This window comes from Pectinophora gossypiella, chromosome 7 (assembly GCF_024362695.1).
Source record: "Pectinophora gossypiella chromosome 7, ilPecGoss1.1, whole genome shotgun sequence".
Classification (NCBI taxonomy): domain Eukaryota; kingdom Metazoa; phylum Arthropoda; class Insecta; order Lepidoptera; family Gelechiidae; genus Pectinophora; species Pectinophora gossypiella.
In genome coordinates, this window is record NC_065410.1 from 13,654,989 (window position 1) to 13,681,277 (window position 26,289).

Genomic DNA, 26,289 nt, shown 5'->3' on the forward strand with positions numbered 1-26,289 from the left:
GCAGGGCAGCTATTGCAGAATCTGAGGAAAAGGAGACTGCAACTTTTTCCTGCCGATCGTGCGATAGACATTGCTCCCGTATCTGACATTACAGTCACGAACAATAATGTCTTATAGCTTAAATCGTCATCAGTAGACAGACGAGGCCTATGACTTTCCCTCCCTCCACACCCAAGGCGCGGTACAGCGGTCGCGGTCAGACTGTACTAAACAGGGTTATTTTATATTCACCTACTAAAATTAATTTAATATTTGACATCTACAGAGTGTCAGTCACACTTACTGAATACTGAGGGTGATGATTCATCTCATGATTCTGAGTTAATATCAATTGAATTGTCCGTAGCAAAATTCATGTTATATTTTGCGATGGAAAATTCAACTTAATATCAACTCAAAATCATGGTCTGAACTCTGTACGGTCACGAGCATTAATATGTATATACTTTGGTACCATGTCACATTATCTTTTTTGACAAATTGAACTGTAAGTCTCACTAAATGACAAATATGTTAGTGCGACAGAGTCCTAAAGTGGGTACATTATATTGCTCATAACTGTACAATGCCAACGTGGCCATAAACATAGTGTAGAAAAGGAAGCTAGTGGGCCCCACAGTAATTCCTAATGTCGAGGTTTTCATACAAAAACCGCTTCGTTTCCTTTACTAAATAGTCTAAAGCCTTTATTTTTGGACAATGATTCTCAGAATGCGTGACGCATAGATACTTTTAGTATTAGTGGATGAACAAAAATAGACCCTGCAGACCATAGAACAAAACCTACCTTTGCTGGCGCCGGTGATCTTGTCCCGCAGCACGTTGATCTGGTGCACGCGACCGAACTCCTCGAACATCAGCCGCAGGTCGTTCTCGTCCATGCTACGAGGCACCTGGCCCACGAACATCTGGAATGTCAGACGCGGATTCTTATTATACAGATAGATAGATAAAATCTTTATATATGTTTAAGAAGTTACATTAACTTCTTAATATTAAAATTTGAACCTATATGAAATGTAAGACTAAAAACTAAAAAGGGTACTAGCTCGGCCACACCAAGGGCAATACGACGCTTATTTTCAGCCAGACCCTTAAAAAATAATACAAAAAACTTAAACCAATAACAAAACAATTATCAGCAACAGACTCTGTGCTATTAAAATAAAAAACATTATGCGCACTGTATGACTTCATCACATATTTAAGAGCCACGCTCTTGTCGGTGTAGCATTCTCCATTCTTGTCTAACAAAGGTCAATTTCCATCACTTCTTTATAAGACACGACGTTCTCGTTCTGTTCTTCTTCCCCCTCTCTCTTTCTTGTAGCTTTTCTTTTATGATGTTTTTAATAAATTCGTCGTGTCTTATTAAGTGTCCAATCATCTTGCCTATTCTGTCATCACTGTATGACATACTTATACTAAAATCTTTATCGTGTGGGTTGTCAAGTGTATTACTAACCTCATCAACCCTAGCATAGCTATATAATATAACGACTACTTTCTTACATCAGTAATAAGTAACCAGGACCTACTTAACGTGCCTTCTGAAGCACGGCTCATCTTACTTTCGGACAATCAGGTGTTCAGCCTGTAATATCCTGACCAAACTAGGGATTACAAAGTGATATGTCCCCACCGGGATTTGAACCTGGGACCTTCGGATCATGAGACCAACGCTCAACCACTGAGGCCGTTATTAAACTAAATTATGATTATAATTAGTTTCAGAGCGATAATATAAAAAAACGACAACTCTTTAATCCAGAGTCCGAATTATGAAGCGACATCAGCAAAAACAAGAAACACGCTCACATATCAAACGGAACATTTAACAAACAAGCCGCTTGTCGTAATAAGTAACTGACAAAAAGCGCAAATTAAGCGGAATCACAGGCACAATTGGACCGCTCCGAGTCAAGTGGACCTTTTTAATTACACCAATATATCACTTCATTTGTGAATTCACAAGTCCGCTCGTTCTGTTTGCGGATCGACACGTTTGTCCCACTCCTCATGTGTGCAGGAGAGGGTTATGTGTACTTATTTAATTTACTCTTAATAAGACTGTAAATCGATTGAACAAATAAAACTGTAAACGTAAGTGATGATGAAGAGGTAGCTTTGATGTGTTTGAGACGGAATGGGACGGAATCACGCAACGTTATAAAATTATCGATCGATTCAATAAATTTTGTCGAAATCGATAAACATAAACAGCCTATATACGTCCCACTGCTGGGCACAGGCCTCCCCTCAATCAACCGGAGGGGGTATGGAGCATACTCCACCACGCTGCTCCACTGCGGGTTGGTGGAGGTGTTTTTACGGCTAATAGCCGGGACCAACGGCTTAACGTGCCCTCCGAAGCACGGAATCATCTTAGTTTTTCGGACAATCAGGTGATTCAAGCCTGAAAAGTCCTTACCAAACAAAGGACAGTCTCACAAAGTGATTTCGACAATGTCCCCATCGGGAATCGAACCCGGACCTCCAGATCGTGAGCCTAACGCTCTAACCACTAGACCACGGAGGCTGTTAATTCATATTTTTCGATAAATTCATTTTTTTCTTAAAATGGGTGTCACGTGATTTTAACTGAAAGACATGAATTATTTTGGGTTCACTTATCAGCACCAATCGACAAAACGACATAAGTATATCATCAGAATAGATAAAATGACCGTGAATTTTTTTTTATCACGTTGTGCATGTTAGCAGTATAGGACAGGTAGAAGTAGTAGTCGAGCTAAACTTTTCAGTCAATACTTAGTTTTTCTAGATCGAAATGCTGTGAAGCAGTTAATCATTACAAGGGAAACCAGAAGAAGAGCGCGGGCAGCCTGAAGGCAGCTCACGGTAAGAATTACATTTTTGTGTGACGTGCCGTGACGAATGAGCCTACTTTAGGACAATCGGGTAATAGGCTTGCAATGTCCTAACCAAACTAGAGATCACAAAGTCATTTTTGTGATATGTCCCCACTGGGATTTGATCTCGGGACCTCCGGATCGTGAGCCCTGCGCTCTGGACCACGGGGCTTTCGTTAAGAAATTTATCCATTGGGATATGAAGAACCGTATAGTGTAGAACTTTATTGTAAGTTACGGTTGATAAGTTAATTGTTCATTATGTTGATGAATTCGATAAAGCGTATGCCAAAGTGTTTAAACAACAATTCAATCATCTTACCTTAATAAAGTCGGGGTCGGGCATATCAGGCTTCTCCTCATTGTTGTTGTTGTTTATACTCGTCGTGTTGTTGTTGTTGATCGTGTTGTTGATGTTGTTGTTTATGCTGTTGTTGATGTTGTTCATATTCATCCCACTGGAACAACAGAAATAAATTACATTAAAATAATATTATAGTGGCCCCGATTCCTGCAGACACCGCCTAACTTGATTTTAAGTTATATCCGTCATTTTCATATCCGTCGAAAAGGAAAGGGACGGATGATTCACAGCTCTTAATTTTAGGAAGAATGAGTAAATGAATGAATAACCCGGGCGAATCAAAAGGTACCTCGCTGGTATGCAATCCGTTTGACGTGCTGTCTACTTAACTGTGACGGGTTATTGACGGATGTAAAATTTTTAGACGGTTGGTTTAGATTTGTGCTTAAAATTGACGTGTGTTCCATTAATTTTATGCTCGTCGATTACCCGTCCCTTTCCTTTTCGGCGGATAAGAAAATGACAGATATAACTTAAAATAAAATTAGATGGTATTTACAGGAATTAGCACCAATATATTTGCAATTTACTAATGAAAAGATTTCGTTCATTTGAATTCGTTTTGTATGCGTAGATGTACAATGTAGTAAATCAAAATATATTTCAATTTTATTATTAAAAGTAGGTAATTCATTATTATTATCATGTATTGTCTTGAACAGCCTCTGTGGACTAGTGGTTAGAGCGTTGGGCTCACGATCTGGAGGTCTGGGTTCGTATCCCAATGGGGACACTGTCAAAAATCACTTTTTGAAACTGTCCTTTGTTTGGCTAAGATATTGCAGACTGATTGTCTGATAAAGAAAGGATTCCGTGCTTCGGAAGGCACGTCAAGCCGTCAGTCCCGGGGTACTAGCCCAAATGCCTCTACGTGGTGGAGAATTCTCCATTCTCCATTCTCTCCGATTGATTGAGGGGACGCCTGTGCCCAGCAGTGGGTCGTACATAGGCTTATGTATGTAAAAGACAATTACAGTCATAACAAACAATAGCTTTTTTTCATTAAAATATAATAATCAGGAATCTTAATTATGGCACACATACATAAACTCACGACTATGGCTCCATGGAATGAGCAAAGCCACAAGTAATTAGAATTTTTGCAGCCATTTTTGATACCAAGTACCAAGATTGATACGATGAGGAACCATACTCATAATCTTCTAAAATCCTAGTATCCAATTATCACAATAATTTTGTACGTGATATCTACATCTACAGAATTCACTTTCGCAATTTAGCCAATTTCAAGTTTCTAACCTCAATGGTGAAACATAACCTAAAACTAGTTATAGTTATAAGCAACAACAGTACCTCATAATGTTATAAAATCGACCGTTCCAAGTCTCATACTCCGCGCATTTGTTTGCCATCGCGTTATCGCTGATAAGAGCATACATACTCGATTACCACTTTATCACTTATCACACGATCAACAGTTTCGAGCGCACACTACCAATTTCTAGTTTTACTCGCAGACAACAGGTATTAACGTTTAGAAGTGGGTATCAAAACGTATTTTCTATCTACCCACGAATAGTTACTTTATTGTACGTACAAAGTAAAAGACGTTAGATGAGGCTGAATGAGGTCGTGTTCTTTGTCTAATTGTTTTGTATTAAATAAAAAAAGATAAACGACAAAATAAGTCTAAAAATATCGTAAATACTAGTTAGTTAGTTTAAATATGAGTTTTATGGAAATTATATTCGAAAAGAATCAAGAATATTTGCTTAGCTAATATAAAACTGTGCCTGGGTTTACCTTATTTAAATGGCATACCTACCTACTTATTAAAATTTTTAAGTGCTGAATATTAGAAGATCCCACTGCTGGGCAAAGGCCTCCCCTTCCTCATTTCTTTTTTCGCGGTCTTCAGCGTATTTCGAACAGTCCCTCAATTCAGAGCCAGCAACTGACACCGCCAGAGTAATGGGTTTTCTGTCATAAGAGGGGGTTTGGAGCTTACCCACCGCGCTTGTGCACGGTGGGGTATTTGAAATCATCGATATTTTTATTTATTTTATATTCCTGATTTAATGCAGTAAGAACCCGTAAGGTGTTTTATTATTAGTGTGTTTTATTTAGTGACCATTCCGATGCTGGGTGGACGAAATCGTCGTCATCAACATCGAGTGACCGGCAGAACCTGAACTAGAACGGCTATATGCAAAGAGGAGTGGAATAGATTGGGGAAGGCCTAACGACGATGAGAACTAAATGTTACTGCCGAATAATGAATTTAAATTATATAAAAAAGTATAGTATCTGGATTTATGGCTAATAAATAAATAATGTACTTCAAACAATGTATAAAATTATTCACCTGAAAATTATTCTATTTAATTAAAAAAGTTCGTTTCAGTGTACCTGCGTAAAGTAAACTACCTTAGAGTAAAGAGTGAAACAAATATCACAATCGTCATAGAGTAGGTACTAAAAACTATATCTACTATATAATATATGTCTTATCGTCAACGCCTAACGTATTATTTTACCTAATTTCTTTAATCTTCCACCTTTATGGCAGATGCCCCATATTTGCTCATTTTATCGCACAAAAAAAGGTAAGGGCTCCCACGCACCATTTTTACTATCTAATATTATTGTTATCATTTTTTTATCTATTGATCGACACAGTTTTTGTCAGACCAACGCGATATTAACGAAATGCAAAGACTCAATAATTCGGTACTTTTTTTACTTTATGATTCAAATAGATGACGTCACCAATTACCTATATATTTACATCTTTACAATTACGATAAAATGTATTATTACATCAAAATACACTATCTTTTATAAAATACTGATTGTTATAAATTTAATTATAATTAGCAAAACAAATGACAGATTGGCAAAGAAATAAAAAAGCTAAGTATTTTTATAAACATATGTATGTGTGTATATACTTTATAACTTGGTAAACAATAATGGCGTTCTGATTATGCTTTATTGTCCGTATCTTTGTATAAAATGATAACAGCATTTCAGATTTAGTTCCATTTTCTCCCAATAGCAAACTTACACGATAACATTGCAACTGGTTTGATTAAAGAGCCGCCTCCGTGGTCCAGTGGTTGAACATCAGACTCACGATCCGAAGACCACAATGACACACCACCGACACTTCATACAAACAACCTTCTTTTACATACACACTACACATTGACATTATCAACACGCACAACTGTGTGTGTGACGTCTGAGGGTTGCCGATTGCAAATTATTAGCATGTTTCGGCGGACAATCATCATAAAAAATAATTATTTATAAGTAAGCGCCATGCAGGCGAGCCAGCGCGATATTAGTATCAGACGAAAGAACGTCGGCTTCCCATTTCAAAATTCGAACATAAAAATAACTGATAAAAAATAAAAAAAACAACGGTCCGCGCGTTGTCTTCACGATTCAGGTCTAAACTATGTTCGAGGGGTCGAGGTACCTAGCTCAGACGCTGGTGGGGAGCGGAGAGTTGCCGTTCTATACGTAGTATTATTCCTTATTCTATGATAATGGTTCATTCATCATATTAATACCAGTGGCAAGTACCCTCACTATGTCACGGCTGCCCGGCTGTGCCGATTTGAAGCAATTTATCCAAAAAAGCAATATTGCTATTGAACATGTTTGTTGATAAATAGCAATATTTATTTTTAGATGAATTACTTCGATGTGGCCTTTGTAACAAATGAAATGAAATGATTTTCGAAATGTGCTTTTGGTTTTTTTGACTAGTAAATTGTCATGTACAATGTTTTTGTGTGGGGAAATAAATATTTTTCTTTCTTTCTTTCTTTCTTATCCTATCATCACCACACAAGTAGGGTAACCCTACAATACAAACATTAGGGTCAACTATCACACCGGACCTTTTTAATATTTACTTACAAAGTTATCGCCATCATCTGCCTAGCGCCCCTTGTTATAAACATAATACTACTCCAGAGGGCCATTCTTAACACGACGCGACGAGAGAAATGGAAAAATTAACCGCCTCACTCATGGGGACATTAATTCTGGGGAAAGCTACGGCTCTGTATGCATTTGGGGACAATTGCGCTGGGCCATAGTTCTTTTTGTTGTTTTTCTGTGATAAATATCGCTTCTTTGGTATGTGAACAACAATTTCAGGGTTAAATAAGGAGACGCCATAATAAAAAAAAAGGTAGCGAGAAGTGGGTTTATATAAGTACTATACATCTCTGCTTACTCCTTTGAGAATAGGGCGTACACTATATTATATTTTCGTGTTATGTTTATAAATAATAGTATTTTTTTGACCATTTGCCGCAGATGGCGTTAACTACTTAGTCGGACAAATGGCGAGCGCTGAGAACTCGAGCGAGGGTGACCAGTGAAATCGTCGACCACGCCGGCGTGGTTGGTATCAGGGTATAATAGCCTGCGCCTGCGATTAGGTCCGCGTGAGCTTCTGTTATCTTTTTTGTAGCTCGTCCACAAAAAAAACCTATATTATATTATGTTTAGTAGGTATACTGTTAGATTATAATCAACTAAATCCGTTGGGCTCTTCAAATCGTGGAAGTGGACAGATACATATGATTATATGAATATTTTGGGACCGCCATCTTCTTCTATCCACAGCTCATCATCATCACTACAACCCACACGGGTTGTGTGGTGGATTACCTACCAACCCTTGTGTCGGGTTACTAATGAATGAACCACCAAAGACCCCTGACATACTTATAGTACGTGCTTTCCGAAGCACGGATCATCATATTTTCGGCCAAACATCATATTTGTGAACCCTACACAAAGAGTTTCATAAAGAAATGTTCCCACCGACGTTAGGTTGTGCGTTGCGAGGCCGTCATGATAGGTAAAAATAATGTCTGAATTCAGTGACTTTCAATTGTCAATACAGCCCGAAGCCAAAACCATGCCCAAAAAAGAGTAATAACCAGGTATTGTATTGTACCACTGGTATTGTACCACTGCAATAAAGAATGAAGTAAATGGCAAATAGCCGTTAAACTAAGTAGGCAACGAGAAATATGTACCTAAAGAAATATTTATTTGGTTTGTTTTTATTCTTTCGTAATATTATGCTGTTTTTCAGTTGCTGATCTGGCTGAGAATATCATACAAGAGGATGGTAGCCAATGGTCGTGAGGAAACTCACATTGGGACCCCATAACATATCCTTTTTTTGACGTGACTTATTGTAGATTTGCCGCAGATGGCATTAACTACTTGGCCGGACAAATGGAGAGCGCTGAGGGCTCTCACCACTCGATGATATGTTTTTGAAGGTATGTCACCTAACATGTATTTCGGCTGGTTTTCCCTTCGGGTTGGAAGGCCAGACAGCCGCTTCTGTAAAAAACCGGATTTGTCAAGTATTCAGGTTAGGTAAGCGGACCCCGTTGAAACTTTAAAACACTAGGGAAACGACGGATGTTGTATTAATAATTATGATGGATAATTGCAAGTGTGATGGGATGTGTTGGTTTACAGTTTCTTGTCATTTCTTCTCCTTAGCCATAACACCTTGCGAAATGACGTATATTAAAAAATTATATCTGATAATTACAAATCGCCATACGGTTCCAAAAGTGACTGCTGTTAAATTCTGATTACTGGTCCGCGCAGACCAAGAGTAGTGTAGATTCGAGCACTTTCCGATGACACTGAGTTACTTTTATTTCTATTGTCATAAAGTGGAATTTTGTTCAATATCAAGGAATTGCTCGCGCGGATTCGAGCCGATAAGTTCTACGAGAGTGATAATATTTTTTTAAATCCACAACAAGAATAAGCTGTTGGTTTGACTGTGTCTACTTGTTACTCTGCGTACTTCTTTAGCCTATGGGCGTGACTTTGTGCGTATGCATATATGAATGTACTAGGCCAAGGATTTTGAAGACGCCCATGTTTGGGCCCACTCGTCATGTATGTCGAGTCCTTGTTTGCGATAGCTTGCGACGGGCGCGTTGACAAACACTGGACCAAGTTACGGCAAACGCTGTTGATTGTGACACCATGCATTACAAAAATCTTTATTGCAATCCTAATCTAATAACCCTAATTTAATCTTTATAGCAACCACCATGGTTGATGAGGTTGGTAATCCACCTCACAACCCACACGATAGTAGAAGAATGCACACAAACACATTGTAAAGGAAAATTAAAAAAAAATCAACAGTTGTACAATTGGTAGCCTTATTGCTACATGAACTCACGCCCATTTCCTACCGGGGTAAGCAGACTATGTAATTCTTTTTGCTTCGATCCGACACAACTCTCCCTATTCTCTCCTTATTGCTGGCTTTGCCTTCGCGGGTTGGAAGGTCAGATCGGCAATCGCTTCGAAAAAACAGGACTATTCAAATAATCAGGTTAGGTAGGTGGAAACCTGTGAAAAACGAGATAACGCTAAGGAGACGATGTTTACGCGTGTTGATTAAACATTTTTGGAGTGCATTTGGGGGGGGGGGGATGACCTCCTGAAGGTCGTGAGAAAACGCTGGATGTGGGCAGCAGAGTATCGGTCATTATGGCGAGCCTTGAGGGAGGCGTGTGTTCAGCAGTGGACGATGTCCGGCTAATGATGATTATGGAGTGCATCTCCTTTATCACGTTTCCATTTAACCTTTCAATAACATAAGGGGCTGTAGGATACGATCTCCTGAGACTATCTTGGCCTATAAATATGATCAAAATAAGGTGAGCCACGTTCATTTGCTTATTCATATAAGTCTAATCAGTAACTTGGTTGATGCGATAACGATAAGAGGCCACGTCTAAGAAAGGAACGTAATATTCCACGTGTGCACCATTATTACGCATGTTTCGGTATAAGTCACTAACATTGTTTTAGAATATTACTCTCACTAAGTCACTAACATTGTTTTAGAATGTGTGTGTGTGTGTGATGATCCAGCCGATTTCGGCTACGGCGACTGCTTCAACTCCGACGTTCATGTGCTCGCATGTGGCTTATATAGCGGTGGTTTTAGAATATTACTCTCTCAAGTCACTAACATTGTTTTAGAATATTACTCTCTCAAGTCACTAACATTGTTTTAGAATATTACTCTCTCAAGTCACTAACATTGTTTTAGAATATTACTCTCTCAAGTCACTAACATTGTTTTAGAATATTACTCTCACTAAGTCACTAACATTGTTTTAGAATATTACTCTCACTAAGTCACTAACATTGTTTTAGAATGTGTGTGTGTGTGTGATGATCCAGCCGATTTCGGCTACGGCGACTGCTTCAACTCCGACGTTCATGTGCTCGCATGTGGCTTATATAGCGGTGGTTTTAGAATATTACTCTCTCAAGTCACTAACATTGTTTTAGAATATTACTCTCACTAAGTCACTAACATTGTTTTAGAATATTACTCTCTCAAGTCACTAACATTGTTTTAGAATATTACTCTCACTAAGTCACTAACATTGTTTTAGAATATTACTCTCTCAAGTCACTAACATTGTTTTAGAATATTACTCTCTCAAGTCACTAACATTGTTTTAGAATATTACTCTCTCAAGTCACTAACATTGTTTTAGAATATTACTCTCTCTAAGTCACTAACATTGTTTTAGAATATTACTCTCACTAAGTCACTAACATTGTTTTAGAATATTACTCTCACTAAGTCACTAACATTGTTTTAGAATATTACTCTCTCAAGTCACTAACATTTTTTTAGAATATTACTCTCACAAAGTCACTAACATTGTTTTAGAATATTACTCTCACTAAGTCACTAACATTGTTTTAGAATATTACTCTCTCTAAGTCACTAACATTGTTTTAGAATATTACTCTCTCTCTCTTTATTTAAGAGCTGCGCTCTTGTCGGTGGAGTGATTACTCCGATTGCCATTCCTCTCTTCTTTCCGCGAAATATACGACACGACCTGCACCTTTTCTTTTATTTGTTTCATTACTGTTCTCCTAGGTCTACCCCTTCCTCTCTTCCCTTCAATTTTAGAAGGACTATATTAAACTAATACAATAATGTTCAGGCTTAAAACAAACTGTTCATCCCCTTCTCTTCAAGACCATCATTACAGTTTTGTACAGTGCCATTGCTTCTCCCGACAATGGGAAAGACAAAGCACTGTTACAGCCCCCACCTGATAAATATTACTGTAACTATCTAGTAGCTGTATTCTCAGATCCTCGTTCCGTACACACTCCATCATGATGTGGTGAGCATCCTCGATAACGCCACACTCCTCACATTTGTCCTTGCAGATATTAAAGTACAAATTAACACATACCGAAAAACATAAACTCATATTTTTGAGATAAAGTATGACATAGGCACAAGTCGCAACGTTACACAAGATCGCACTTTATCTCTTTGTGAACCACTCCAAACTAGTAAATCAACAAAGACCTCGTATCTTAAAAGCAAAACAAACTTCTCAAACAATATCGGCAAAGAAATTACACGTAATTCCGCTTCCCTCTCCTGTCAATCTCTGTCCTAATATTCTCTAATCACGTTACTTCTATCCCGACTCATAAGTTGTAAGGAAAGTGTCAAAGATTTATGGTACCGAGAAACTTTTCCTATAAGGATCGTTGGAGGTGGTGTACAAGGGCTTGTAACTTTGGATTACACCTCAGGGGGATATAAGAACAAAGACAGTGAAAACCTGAGACGCGAAGAAAAAAATATTCTATGTAGAAAGTTTTCTTTCTTGCCTCAAGTCAGAAAAATATAACTACGAATGTCAGGAATAAAATTAAATGTCTTGTTTGCGGTGGCTATTATAAGGTTTTAATTCCTAATATTAGGGTTCTAAATTCAAATTTAAAAGGACAATGACCCTAACTGTATGAGACCCGTCCCCTCTTCCAACAAATACTTTATACGTGTTAGTGGTTTCTTTAGTATCTGTAAACAGATTACCAATAAAAAAAAGGTTTTTCATAATTCTTACTTACTTACACTTATTTATTTGTAATCCGCTATAATGCACCTTGGTATAATATTGTTTTGTATTTATGAACCCCGCGTATTTCGAGAAAGTCGTCATAGAACAAAAATATCAACTCGCTAAGACGCTTCGAATGAGTTATGTCTGAAATCTATTTGGTAAAGGGGGACGTTTTGACTCATCGTCCTTAACTAAACTTGCGTTTTGTTGAACAATAATCGGAAGTGATGAGGGGAAATGGACTATAGAACTGTCTAAGATAAAATTAAGTTTGGCACTGCCAGAATTTGCATCCACGTATTTATTTTAAGCTGTGTCTTGTCTTTGGGGTTCTCACTGAATTTGTTATCAAATGGAACGAGTAAATAGACAGTAGGTACCTACAGACTATTACAGTCAAGTGTTTATTTGTTACGAGTCTCAGTCAACGCGGTAGAATTTTCCGCTGTTAGACCTTTTCACAAAGTTATCATTATTTTTATTTTTCATTAGTCTAATTGTCTGTATATCTTGTCCTGTATACAATACATTATACTAACATAAATTTACGCCTGTTATCCCGAATTGGTATCCCCTTGGGGGAGGCCTATGCCCAGCAGTGGGCGTCGTACGGCTGATGATGATCCCGAATTGGGTGAAGAGAGCCACTAGTAGGTACCTAATCAAAGACAACTCGCAGCCTCTGTTGATACGCAGTACTAAGATAGATATGTTGAAAGTTATGGTTGATAAGGGATCAGCCTATCGCCCATACTAATAGTCCATCATTTTAGATACGACACAATTTTATTCCTCTATCGGATTTTCCGACATGCCCTAAAAGACAAGCAGGTGAACTCATTAGATGTTTTATTCGCTCAGTTCAGAAGCTCTGTGTATAACTAATACATAATAAACAGACGTTACTATTTACATCATCATCTACCTAGCATTATCCCGTTTTTTCATAAGGTCCGCTAACCTAACCTGAAAATTTGACAGTTCCGGTTTTTTACAGAAGCGACTGCCTGTCTGACCTTCCCTCGCGAAGGGAATACCAGCCCAATACAGGCTAGGTCACATAATTAATTTATGATCCAAACATGAATTCGAAAACAAATTCTACAATCATTGGTTTATGCCTGTGCTGGATTCGAACCTGCGACCTCAAAGTGAGAGCAAGCGTTCTACCAACTGGGCTACCACGGCTCGGACGTTACTATTATACTATATGCAGTTTCTATATTAAAAACGTTATTAAGTTATAAAATAATGAAAAAAAAAAGCAACTTTCTTTCACATTTGTCTAAGTAAGATGATTCCGTGATTCGGAAGGCACGCTAAGCCGTTGGTACCGGGCTACTGCCCCAAACACCTCCACCAACCCGCAGTGGAGCAGCGTGGTGGAGTATGCTCCATACCCCTCTGGTTGATTGAAGGGAGGCATGTGCCCAGTGGGGCGTGTCTAGACTGTTTATGTTATTTTTCTAAGTTTCCCTCGACTGAAGTTTAACATCACCATTATTTTCACACACACAAGACAATCCGTGCTTCGGAAGGCAGGCACGTTAAGCTGTTGTTCCCGGTTACTACTTACTGATGTACGTAGTCGTTACATGAGTCATGTCAGGGGCCTTTGGCGGCTCAATAGTAACCCTGACACCAGGGTTGATGAGGTTGGTAATCCACCTCACTACTCACACGATAGAAGAAGAATTGTCACACAATTATTCTCTCTCTCTCTCTATTTAAGAGCTGCGCTCTTGTCGGTGGAGTAATCGCCATTCCTCTCTTCTTCCCGCCAAAACCTTCACCTCCCGATACGACACGACCTGCATCTTCTCTTTTATTTGTTTACACAATTATTACTTCCAGTTTTTCCTTGTGGTGGAAGATGCAAAAGTACTGTGCAGGATTGTAGTAAATGGAACCTAGGTCTCTGTCACTTCTCACCGTAAACTCTATAGCGTTGACGTCATTTATGTGATATCATCAAGGTATAGTCATCGTGACCAGGATTTTAGTGGAATCAGTTTTGCTATCTTATCTCTCTGTATACTTAAGAAACATGGGTTCACTTTTGAAATACTCCAACAGAACAGGTAAACGACCTGCATTTTGATATTGTTTTGGATTTTCTAGTCTCGATTTAATCTATAAATATCCCAGTGGACGGATTGAAGTGATATATTCCCCTTCGGTCGAGTATAGGGGGGTTAAAAAGGCCACATCAAAAAAAGCAATAATGCTATTTGACATTGTTTGTATTGCGCACTTACTTAATGCGCAGATGTCAAAATGCTTTACTTTTTTAGATGAATTGTTGCGAAGTGGCCCTTTTCACCTACTTTTTTAGAACTTTTTTATGTAGTGAATATTAATAATTTTGGAAAAAAATAATTTTTAAAAGTAGGATGTTGTCTATCCGTGCAATTTGATAAGGAAAGGAAACAAACATCCACATGTGTAACAAAAAACCCAACCTAACATTTACAGAATAAAGTCTACGGTTGAAATAGCACATTTTATGAAAAATCAACAACATTTTCCCAAAAAATACAAAATTATTACGCTTATCTTTTTGTGTTAACACATGATTGTGTGCACATGCCTAAGGCTTGTCCTTTACATCTTTTATTTACTTCAATTCGACAATTTCAGTATATTTAATTACAAACTTCATGTCACAGTTTCCATAGAGACAGCAGCAAAAATCGTCTGCGCACATAACTATCATGGAAAAAACACAATGTAGACAAAAAAAAAACTGTCGTAGTACAGAACGAAATGTAAAGGTTTCTTTATTGGTAGGTTATATTCCAAAAACTGATTAATCTAGAATGTAATGGAAGGTGACTTTTCATAAAGCAACTAAAATGGACAAAGAAAAGACACGTATATTGCCAGCGTACGTTAACGGAACCTTTACAATTCGGCGTGCGGCACCAGGAGTGCATGACTTATCAACTACCACTTACTTCGGCTTGGAGTACGGCGAGGAGGGCGATGACGCCTTGTGGTTCCTGTTCGGGTGCGTGTGTCTGTTTGCGTTCGCGTCGAGGCCGCCGCCCGGCGATATTTTGCCGGCGAGTGCGTTCAATGAGTGCAACATTGCGGGCGGCGGCCGGTCACCAACCGTCCTGGTCACCCTGACTCTTCAACTGCGATCGTCGCGCCAGCCCACGGCACCTTATCTCCTGATAAGGGGCGCGGGGGCACCCCCGCCCCCCGCCTCATCGCCACCTGACACTGCCACGCACTCACACACACTCTGATCCAATGTTTGATCTTTTAGATTCCGATCTAGGTTAGCGTCCTGTCCGCTTTAGACATCTCCTAGGCATTATCTCATCACTTTTAATTAAAGTCTCTTTATTGCACTTTTGAATTTGTATACTTTTTTTATTAATTTGGTGTCACAGTTGGCTGTTGGATTTGAAAATGTATTAGCACGGTTGCTGCGATATTTTAACGTTCCTGTTTGTTTTGTCACGTTTCAACTCTAAATTGTGGATTAGAAAATATGCGTACGTATGAAGCAATGAGTCTAAACGCTAATGTGAAAAGTTACAGCGCCTGTTCAAAACTTAACGCAATAAAATCAAACGCGCCGCTTAACTATTCTTGTTATGGTAGGCGATTTACATAAAGTTAGCATTAGGGCGAGGTTGAGTATAAAAACAAAACTATTAGTGGGCTCACAGTTGGCAAGTTTTACGCGACTAATAAATTGTAATGGGGTGTCAAAACATCGGCCATTTTGTGGGAGAAACAAACATTTTTATGATGGCTTATCTAATGATCTCTGTGTCACGTAATCACCATCATCCCACGCATAAGAGTGTTTGCACACTACGAGAAGTTGGTGTTTTACTGCCTCGTTTCTCGTCGATTTTATTGCCAAAAGTCTGAGGGGAACTCCAACGCGTTTACTTCAATTTTATGTTACGTTCTAAGAACTGGTTACTGCTCGTTACGCAGAACTTCTATGTTAGCAAGTAAGTCTACTAGATTTCAGAAAAGAATTAGGTTCAGAAGTAATTTTCCACACGTTCTACAATGTGAATGTTTATTTTAGGTCTATAAGTTCTAAACCCGTATTTGTTAAAAGATTTTGTTTTCCGTGATGGTCCTGTTGTTCCTGCGCGTGACTTACGAGTACGTCATAGTGTTAAGAGTTATAATAAGTAAGTAGTCTAGTTTCCAACTAGTCAAATCGACTACTTTTACGATTACTTTTTACTAAACGTCAAAACACGAGATTACTATGGAATTTGTATGAAAAAGCAACCTGTGACGTCATAGAAAAACGTGACAAAATGTCGCACTTATTAATACATTCACAAATAAGTTAAATAGAAAAAAAGAAAACCTTTTTTTGTCACCTTTAGATTTGTCTTTATTTACTAATCAGGATTTTTTAATTTAGCTTTGACTTTGGAAACTACTCAATTCCGGCTCTAAGCCACTGAATACTATTTTGAGTCTGGATCATAATTGATATCACGTACGTTGTTTCCAGGATTTTTCCCGGTCAATAGCAATAGGCTCGGCCTCTATTACATATAAACATAAATAGACTATATTACGTCCCACTGCTGGGCACAGGCCTCCTCTCAATCAACCGGAGAGGGTATGGAGCATACTCCACCACGCTGCTCCACTGCGGGTTGGTGGAGGTGTTTTTACGGCTAATAGCCGGGACCAACGGCTTAACGTGCCCTCCGAAGCACGGAATCAACTTACTTTTTCGGACAATCAGGTGATTCAAGCCTGAAAAGTCCTTACCAAACAAAGGACAGTCTCACAAAGCGATTTCGACAATGTCCCCATCGGGAATCGAACCCGGACCTCCAGATCATGAGCCTAACGCTCTTACCACTAGACCACAGAGGCTGTTAATCGGCCTCTATTACATGTATAAAAAAGTTTCTTTTTCTAAAAGTAGTTTACTTCCAATCTTGACTCAACCTTGCAAGTGTAACCACTACCTACATCTTTCCATCCATCCCCGAATATTAATAGTATTACCATAATTCTATGCTTAGTACCGCGACCGTGCCAAACCACCCGCGCCCGTAGTTCCCTCCGCCAAATATTTATGTGTTTATTTGTATTCATTATGTCTTTCATTTCTTTTGTAATGGGGTGACTTTTGTCGTGACATTTGGCTGCTTTTTGTTTTTGCGACGCGCGATTTCGTTTAAATTTATGGCCTTGCGAAATTTTTCACCATCTAATTAAAGGTTTATTATACTAACTTGTATATTTATTGTTATTTTAACAAGTTACATAATACATTTCGTAGTTAAGTAAATACAATATTATTTATGTTTTAGTTTTAACAGATATTGTAATAGTATTAAATGGATTAGGTACCTATAAAAATATATTTATTAAATTATTCTTAGTTTTTCTTTGTTGGCAATAAGGTCGCCCCCTATCAAATAGGACTTAAACGTAGTTGGCGAGGAATGGGTGAGTATACCTACTATCCACCTTCGCGGACATAGTCATGTCCGCGAAGGAAGCGGCGGAGAGGGAACGGGAAGACTCTGTCGACTCGCTCCCGATTCGCCGCAGGCGACCAGGAAGGCGGCGACGGGCGCACTTGGTCGCGATCGACCGAGCGCCGCCTTGATGGGGACCTGTGGACGGTGGTCGGGGGACCGCCGTCCACAACATAGGTCTCGTGCTGTAGGGCTCCCCAAGTGTTCCGGGCAGCCCTCGGTGGAGGGGGAGGCGCTTGACGCGCTCCCATGGGCGCTGGGCCTTAAAGGGCATCCGCCGGCGGGGACGCGGTTGTGTGCAATTGCGTTCCCGTATCCCCGCCACACGGCGGCAAAGAGGAACACCGTTGGGTTTTAGTGGGTATACCGGGTGGCGACACCCGGGGAGTCCCACATAACCACGTCGTCCCCCCGGGCGGCGTGGTATGCGTAACGCATTTCCCAACGTCAAAAAAAAAAAAAAAAGTATACCTACTATAGACTACTGCCTACCCTTTCGGGGATACAGGCGTGATGCTACGTCATGTTATGTTCTTACGACATGTTTTTCTTTTCTTTTCTCTTAAAGAAAGAAAACATTAAAAAATAAATTTATGTTTCGAAACTAAAAATAATAGCTTTTTCGATAGCTATAAAAGAAGTATTATAAAAACGCTAATTGACACTGTAATACCTATTCAGTCTATCAGTGTAACTTGTCTAGATGGAACTCGAAAACCGCTGAGTGGGACTTGAAACTTTGCATTAGTACAAACGACTGCACTCAGCATTCTCGGTTCACGAACTGAAGATAGAAAAAATCAGAATCCTGAAGATTCAAGTGTTATTTGGAAGAAAATAGAATGAAAATGGGGGATTTTCTTTTTCTATTCCTTTTTTCTTAGCTGCTGGATATATTTGGCGCTGAACTTGGTGGGTTACTGCAAGGAACGGAACGTTATATTATTCCTATTTTCTTCGATGTATATCTATAATAACATAATATAATCTCACGATTATATCCAAATCGCAAGATGAACTATGATTTTTTTTTGTCAACAACGTGATCTTTAGTCATGTATTTTTAATCGTCTAGAATGCAATTTGCAAAATATATTTTAGTAACATCGTAATTCATTCGGTAAATTCAATGACCAAAGAAAATCTTAGGCACATCCATCGCAAGATGAACTAAGTACCCACACCTCACCGAGCTTTCTGTTACACCAACGTGATGGGTGGTGAGCCGTATCGCCGTATATAATGGCCGAGCTAATTTTGAAATCATACTTATAACGAAACGTACATGTCATAATTAATGATAAAACGAACTTACCTTAAGTGAAGTTCTATCATAATTATATGAAGGCTTCGTTAAATAGCATAATATATACGTTCACTGCTGGGTACAATGGGGGTCCGGGTCTGGGTAAGAATGATTAAATTCGAAAAAAAAAAACTAATAACAAGGAAATAGATATCAGTTTCATATATTATTCGTTTGTGGCATCTTGGTAATGGCAAAGTAACGTAGTTTGTTAAACGCAATTCAAAGGCAGCCAAATTACTTTATTGTATAGCAATATTTTATGTTTTTTCAAAGCACGTCTAGGGCCCTGTGCTGAGGTTTTTCCTGGTATCCCCGGCTTTTGTGCCTTTTGTGAAAGTTCGTTATATATAAAAAAAATACGATTCAAAGTGTAACTAAAAGAAAATCTCCCATTGCAATAGAGTATTAATAAAGTACATATACTAATGTACATCAAATATTGTAGTAACAATTCAAGGACAAAATAATAAGGTTTAGCGAAAAGCGGGTAGGTATCTATCTACCCTAGGATAGGAGCTATATATCTATAGCACATAATATCCAGTTAGAATTTACGCATGTTGCAAACTACGTAAGGTCTAACTGAACTTTGCCGAGATTATCCATAATAATTACGTTGTATAAATGATTCTAATTTGTGTATGTGCTTTCTAGTACCAGAACGCATGAATTCAACGCTACCGTTCCTCGAAAAAACGAAATAAACACCGAAAGGGTCGCGGCACCGTCGCGTCGCGATGGTGAATTATCCGCATTGCCTATTACGACGACATAAATTGAGGAGATTTTTTTTTATTGAGCACGGAAAATCGGCATCGTCACGAAAAGGGCGCGCTTGCACCCCTTCAAGCCTTCAAGACGTGTGCAAATACTTGGCAGTCGTGCGGGCATCGCTTAAGCTGTATCACCAAAAAAAAACGATCGGAAAAAGATTTGAAAAGTTTTCACAGAAGGATTATAAAGGTACTTGTATAGAACACTCTACGGCTATTCTGAATGCTGCTGTAAGAATTTCGCATCATGTGGTACAGATGTAAAAAGCCCGAGATGATTTAGGTGTTAGCGGGGCATAGTCGATGTTGAGAGGGATAAAATAACGTCGGTGTAAGGAATATCAAAAAGCAAGCACTTCATCTAAAAAGCAATATAGCAATTTGACATTATTGCGCAATGTCAATAGATGTTAAATAGCAATATTGTTTTTTATATTAATAATTGCTTTAACCTCCTAAAATCCAAAAAATCCCATTGTTCAACTATTATATTGTGTCTTGAAATCCGGTTCTTACGAGGTTAATATAACGTTTTAACCTGCCAGGAGTCCTATATAGCTAGGTAAAACAACTGCTGAAATAAAAGAAATAGTGCGCTCTCCAAAGTTAGCTAGGCAACAAGCAAGGCTGCAAAAGAACTTTAAGAATCCGTATTTGCTGCGACATTCTGTAATGAGAGTGCACAGTGGTTCAAGTACTTTCAAGCTTTTAGACTGCGACCTCAATACAGAGGGCAGCGGAGCGATAGCGAGCGGGGACGGTGGCGACTACTTATGACTTCAATAAAAACGTATCAAGAACTGTAGTCCTAAGTATATTAAGCCACCACTGCTAACGCACCTCGCTTACTGCGATGGTACCATCGAGCGCATCGATAGGTCATTTAGATCAATACTGGTGCTGATTTCAGTACATATCATCTAAGTTTATTTTAAGCTATACCTGTCATTTTTTATCCGCCGAAAAGGAAAGGGACGGGTAATTCATCATCATCATCTCCCTAGCATTATTCCGTTTATCACAGGGTCCGCTTACGTAACACATGAACGAAAGAACAACAGGACAAAAAAACGGGACGGGTAATTGACAGGCGTTTTGAAGCATAAGGTCAAAAGAGCGAAATGTCAAGTGGTAGCAAATTGTCAAAAGAGCAGAATGTCAAAAGCGCATATTGTCAAAAGCGCACAATGTCAAAGGCGCAGAATGACAAAAGCGCATAATGTCAAAAATTCTACTTAAACGGATTAACTGCTTAGATATCGATTTTAACTTTTTTTGGTCAGTCTGACTGAGTCATGGCGGGGAAAAAAAATAAAACATGCATATTTTTTGGAATAATATTTATTTTTGTAATCAAATAAATCAAACGACCCCTGTGGCGCAATGGTAACAACACCGGTCCGTCAATCGGGGGTTGCGGGTTCGAATCCCGCCCGGGGCGAATGTTAGCAAAACTAAAATTCGCCTCGTGTCTGGTCGTTTATATTATGTATAATATGTATTTATTTACAAAAAAAGTATTTAAGTAGTATATCAGTTACCTAGTACCCATAATACAAGCTTCGAGCTTAGTTTGGGGCTAGATGGCTCTGTGTCAATTGTCCAAGTATATAATTATTATCATTATTTTTAAAAATCAACAATAACTACCTATAATCATCATCAACAACTTCACTACTAACGACAATAACACAATTACTGTAATTTTTCAATAACAAAACAAGTCATATTTTTATATCTACTAATTTTTATTACTATAAGCCAGCAAGGTTCAAAATGGAATAGAACCCACGACCTCGAGATAGGCAGATCGGAATAGTAACCTTATGTTCAAAAATAATTATTTTAAAAAATAATAATTACTCTTTATTTTCACAAAAATTATTTGTTAATTCGCATTTAAATCCTCGTGCATACCAGATTTCAACTAAATCCCTCCAGCCGTTTAGGCGTAAAAAGGTAACAAACATACATACACACCCTCCCACATTTTTCTAATTATTAGTAGGATTATTTTATTATATTATGCCGACAATCATATATATCAAACTATTAGTAAAAAATGATTCTATATATTGATTTAAACTCCTCATAAATCTTACAATATTTTCCTATTATGATGATATAACAGGAAAATATATATACTCATGTCGTAAATAAATACTTGCAATTATTTATAAGTACAATCCATGAAATGAAACGAAACGCATCTCGTCATGCCATAGTAGTAACATAAAAAATTTGAGGGTAGTTTTAGAAAACTTCTAGATTTTTCTAACAAATGATTCATTCATTTGATACTGCTTGTTTGATGATGATTATACTTATTGTTGATTTTTAAAAATAATTATTTTTGATTACAAAAATAAATATTATTCCAAAAAATATGCATGTTTTATTTTTTTTCCCCGCCATGACTCAGTCAGACTGACCAAAAAAAGTTAAAATCGATATCTAAGCAGTTAATCCGTTTAAGTAGAATTTTTGACATTATGCGCTTTTGTCATTCTGCGCCTTTGACATTGTGCGCTTTTGACAATATGCGCTTTTGACATTCTGCTCTTTTGACAATTTGCTACCACTTGACATTTCGCTCTTTTGACCTTATGCTTCAAAACGATTGACAGGCACGACATGACACGACACGACACGATTCATTTATAACAAACATTATAGAAGGAAAAATTGGAGGGAAGAGAGGAAGGGGTAGACCTAGGATTACATTTATGAAACAAATAAAAGAGAAGGTGCAGGTCGTGTCGTATCGGGAGGTGAAGGTTTTGGCGGGAAGAAGAGAGGAATGGCGGTTACTCCACCGACAAGAGCGCAGCTCTTAAATAGAGAGAGAGAATTGACAGGCATAAAATTTATAAAACACACGTCTACTATAGGCAGAAATTTGAACAATCCTGTCAAAAAAAATACATTGGTGAATAACCCGATTAAATTGAGTTGACAACAGACGCCTATGTGATTCGCCCGGGTTATGTATTCATTCGCACATTCATTTTAAAATTAACAGATACGATAATGGCCCCGATTCCTGCAGACACCTTCTAATTTTACTTTAAGTTATATCTGTCATAATCTTATCCGCCGAAAAGGAATGGGACGGATGATTGACAGCTCTTAATTTTAAGAAGAATGAGTAAATGAATGAATATCCCGGGCGAATCAAATAGGTATCTCGCTAGTATGCAAACCGTTTGACGTGTGCTGTCAACATAATTCTGGCGGGTTATTGGCCAATGTAATTTTTTAAGATGGTTGTTTTAGATTTGTGCTTAAAATTGACTTGTGTTCCATAAATTTTATGCTTGTCGATTAGCCGTCCCTTTCCTTTTCGGCGGATAAGAAAATGACAGATGTAACTTGAAATAAAATTAGATGGTGTTTATAGGAATTAGCACCATTATCGATAGTGCTTCTGACACTTGCAAGGACTATGGATTCTATCGATAGTTGCCTGTTGATAGGCAACACTAGCCCCGCTTGTCGCTCTGCTACTCATTGTAGTCGCAGCCGCAGACCTTTTACTTCAACTCGTTTCGGCGAAGAAATACCTCTTTGAGTAAATGCTAATTTCCATATTTTCATGCTACGTTTTACTGTTAGAAATTAATTTAACTCTCGTTCCACCGGTATTGACAGGTTCCGTAATTAAAATATTATTATCGTAGGTCCTAAATATAATTAGGTTTTAAGTTGATGACCAATGCTGAATGCTGATCAATCAATGCTGGTCAATTATAATATATATAACCATGAAGACTTCACTCCGACGTCGACCCCGCGGGGCGGTCGACGACTTCGCACGTTCAGCGCTTACCGCTATCGGCCCACTAGGGTAGATTAATTCTTTCAAATATAATACTCTCAGATGACGCGTGACCCCAAATTCGCGCCTAACTGGGCATTCTCACACCTGCTGTCTTAAATTTTGTACCGGGTGAAGCCCTCAGCGCTGCACATTTATTTTGTCCGATCAAGTTGTTAATTCCATTTCCCGTAAAAGAAGGACTTGTATCAAAAGCGGTTACAAGTTGGTTCTCCCCACTCTAGTAGGGTTTAACGGCTCCCGTGGACCAGCGGTTGAGCGTTGTGCTCACAATCCGGAGGTCCCGGGTTCGAATTCCGGTGGGGACATAAGATGATCCGTGCTTTAGAAGAAACGTTAAGCTTTTGATCCCGATTGCTACTTACTGAAGTAAGTACGTAGTCGTGAGTAAGTGAATGAATAATATCAGGGGCCTTTGGCGGCTCAAGAATAACTCTGACACCAGGGTTGATGAGATTGGCAATCCATCTCATAACCCACACGATAGAAGAAGTACGGATTACGGGTGTGAGTTATGTAAGTATGTACATTACTGAAGACTTCGCAACAGCTTGTTGACAATGTAATAGTGTAAAAGACTACAGAATAACAATACATTAAACTGCAGTATACGAGTAGGTCAACCATCGCAGTAGAGTGGCAAGTTGCGAGACTTGTGGACTGTCCGAGTGCTGTCGAAGCCCCAGTCAAGTGGAACTAACAAAGTTCTTGAAACTTGAGCAAAAATAGCGAGTTCTAGGGGTCAAAAAAGGCTGCATAGAAGCCTTCAAGCCTTTTACTTTTACACTAAAAAGTAAAACTTGACTACGAAATGATCACGAGCTAAAAACTATGAAACATGAAAATAGGTATATTTTACTGAAATTCTTTCGAATGATATGATCTTTAGGAGATAGCCGTGGACGTATGCTGTGGTAAGTTAACTCTTAGGACAGATAGGTATACGACCACGGCTATCTTCTTAACATCACACGATTCAGAAGAATTTCAGAGAAATATACCTACCTATTTCCTTGTTTCCTACTTTTTAGAGCATGATTTTTCCATAGTCGGGTTTTAGTTTATAAACTTATATTTTTATTGATATCGTTGAGCGCAAAAATGTAAGAAGTTAAAAGTAAGAACTTTTTCATAGCTATGGGTAAAATTTCAAATTGCAATGTTTTGCCTTTTTCTATACGTAGATGATAGCTTCAATGAAACTAATACTCTTATCTCGCGGCTTTACAGATTAAAATGAACATTTTGTCCAATTATTAGATAATTTAAAACTTTCGGGCGTCGGTACTTAAATAAAATTTTATTCTTTTTCCCTGACGTGCATACATATATGTCAGCATCTCCAGGGACGTTTCGCATTCCTTCACGGAACGGAAAGCCTTCTGGGTCAGGTCAAGCAATACTAGGTCTGCTTATCGTCGCAATTCTTATTCCTACTTTGTTAACTGCATTTTCTTTTATTGTGGTGACCTATTTTATGGTTTTATTAAGCGCTTGCATTGAGGCGTAGTGTGAATAGAATCTCCGCTAAGTCATGGTGGAGTATGTTCAGTACCAGTTCCATACGACGCGGATTTTGTAGCGGTGCACCGCGCGGCGGTGGTGTTCGTATGTTAGCCATCAGCGGATTACATACAAGTCAGAAGACGGATTACGACCTTACCGACTGTTTCACCGCCAATCACGTCGGAGAGCGGTGTCGTGTGAAAATCGCCTTACTGTGTAAGACATTCGTGTAATTTTTGTAAAAATGTATTAGATAGTCTTCATTTTTGATGTTTTCAAATACTAAATGTAGTTGTAGTCTGCCTTCCAATGACTATTACGTCAACCAACTTTCATAGGGATTATTGGTGTTAGTTTACCTATTTCGTATTCTTTCTCATCCTCGCTGCATTTACCACTGTATCCTCTAGTATTTAAGTGTCAACGCGGTGAACTCGCGTCGTTTGGCCACCGGCTTTGTAAACCTTCCGTCCTCGAGGAATTTCATTAATTTTCATTCGTCCAACTTCCCTTGCTCTCGTCCAACTTGTTTTGTTCTGAATTTCAACATTTCAAAGTCATATTGTAATTTTATAGTTTCGTCGGACTCCTTGCCTCCATTATGAATAGCACGGTTCACAGTTTCAAATTGTTTAGTCGAATGAGCTTAAAACTGTATATTTGAATATTCATTCGTGCTTATAAATAAATTAACTTGGTAAACTATTAATGGGGTACCAATGTTAAATTCATTTGCTTTCGGGTATTTCAAATGAAATTTTGGTCAAATGGGTGTATTAAAATCAATGGTTGTGTTTCAATTTATATTGCATTGGGGATTAAAGTTTGGTTCTAGTTTTGAACTTTATGTAGTAAAATAAGTGAAACTAAATTGTAGTGATTGTGAACTCAGTATCGTTTGTAGCAATTAGTTTTGAGACCAATGCTGTGCTGTGTTCGAAAGCGGTACTCTTTTTGTAGTTTGGGTGGAAACCGTAGTGTAATGTCGATTCGGGAAACAACCAAATTAATTTGACAGGACTAAAACTAGCTCCATCTCTTTCTTGCACGTATTGTTAGTGAAAGACAGCTATAATTTAAGAGCTATCAAACTAAAATTAGGTTAAATTTGTGTCCGCTCGAGTAGGTACCAATGAGGAGAACGAAAAAGAGGAGAACCGCTAATAAGAAGCTATGCAGTATTGTAACGTAATGCTCAAAA

At 38.4% G+C, this 26,289-nt stretch overlaps 1 protein-coding gene across 11 annotated transcripts in view; it reads right to left on the reverse strand.

The window, feature by feature from the left end:
* LOC126368411 (CUGBP Elav-like family member 1) overlaps positions 1-26,289 on the reverse strand; it is a 506,900-nt gene that overhangs the window by 178,038 nt on the left and 302,573 nt on the right. For 5 of the 11 annotated variants that reach the window (XM_050012398.1, XM_050012394.1, XM_050012397.1 and 2 more), the window contains 2 exons: positions 3,196-3,331; positions 788-908 (listed from right to left, as the gene is read on the reverse strand). In XM_050012398.1, the coding sequence (XP_049868355.1) occupies positions 788-908; positions 3,196-3,331 (257 nt within the window). Of the gene's footprint in view, positions 1-787; positions 909-3,195; positions 3,332-4,551; positions 4,713-15,130; positions 15,544-26,289 lie in introns of those variants that run through there. The other 6 variants (XM_050012387.1, XM_050012392.1, XM_050012396.1 and 3 more) reach the window with 6 other exon arrangements.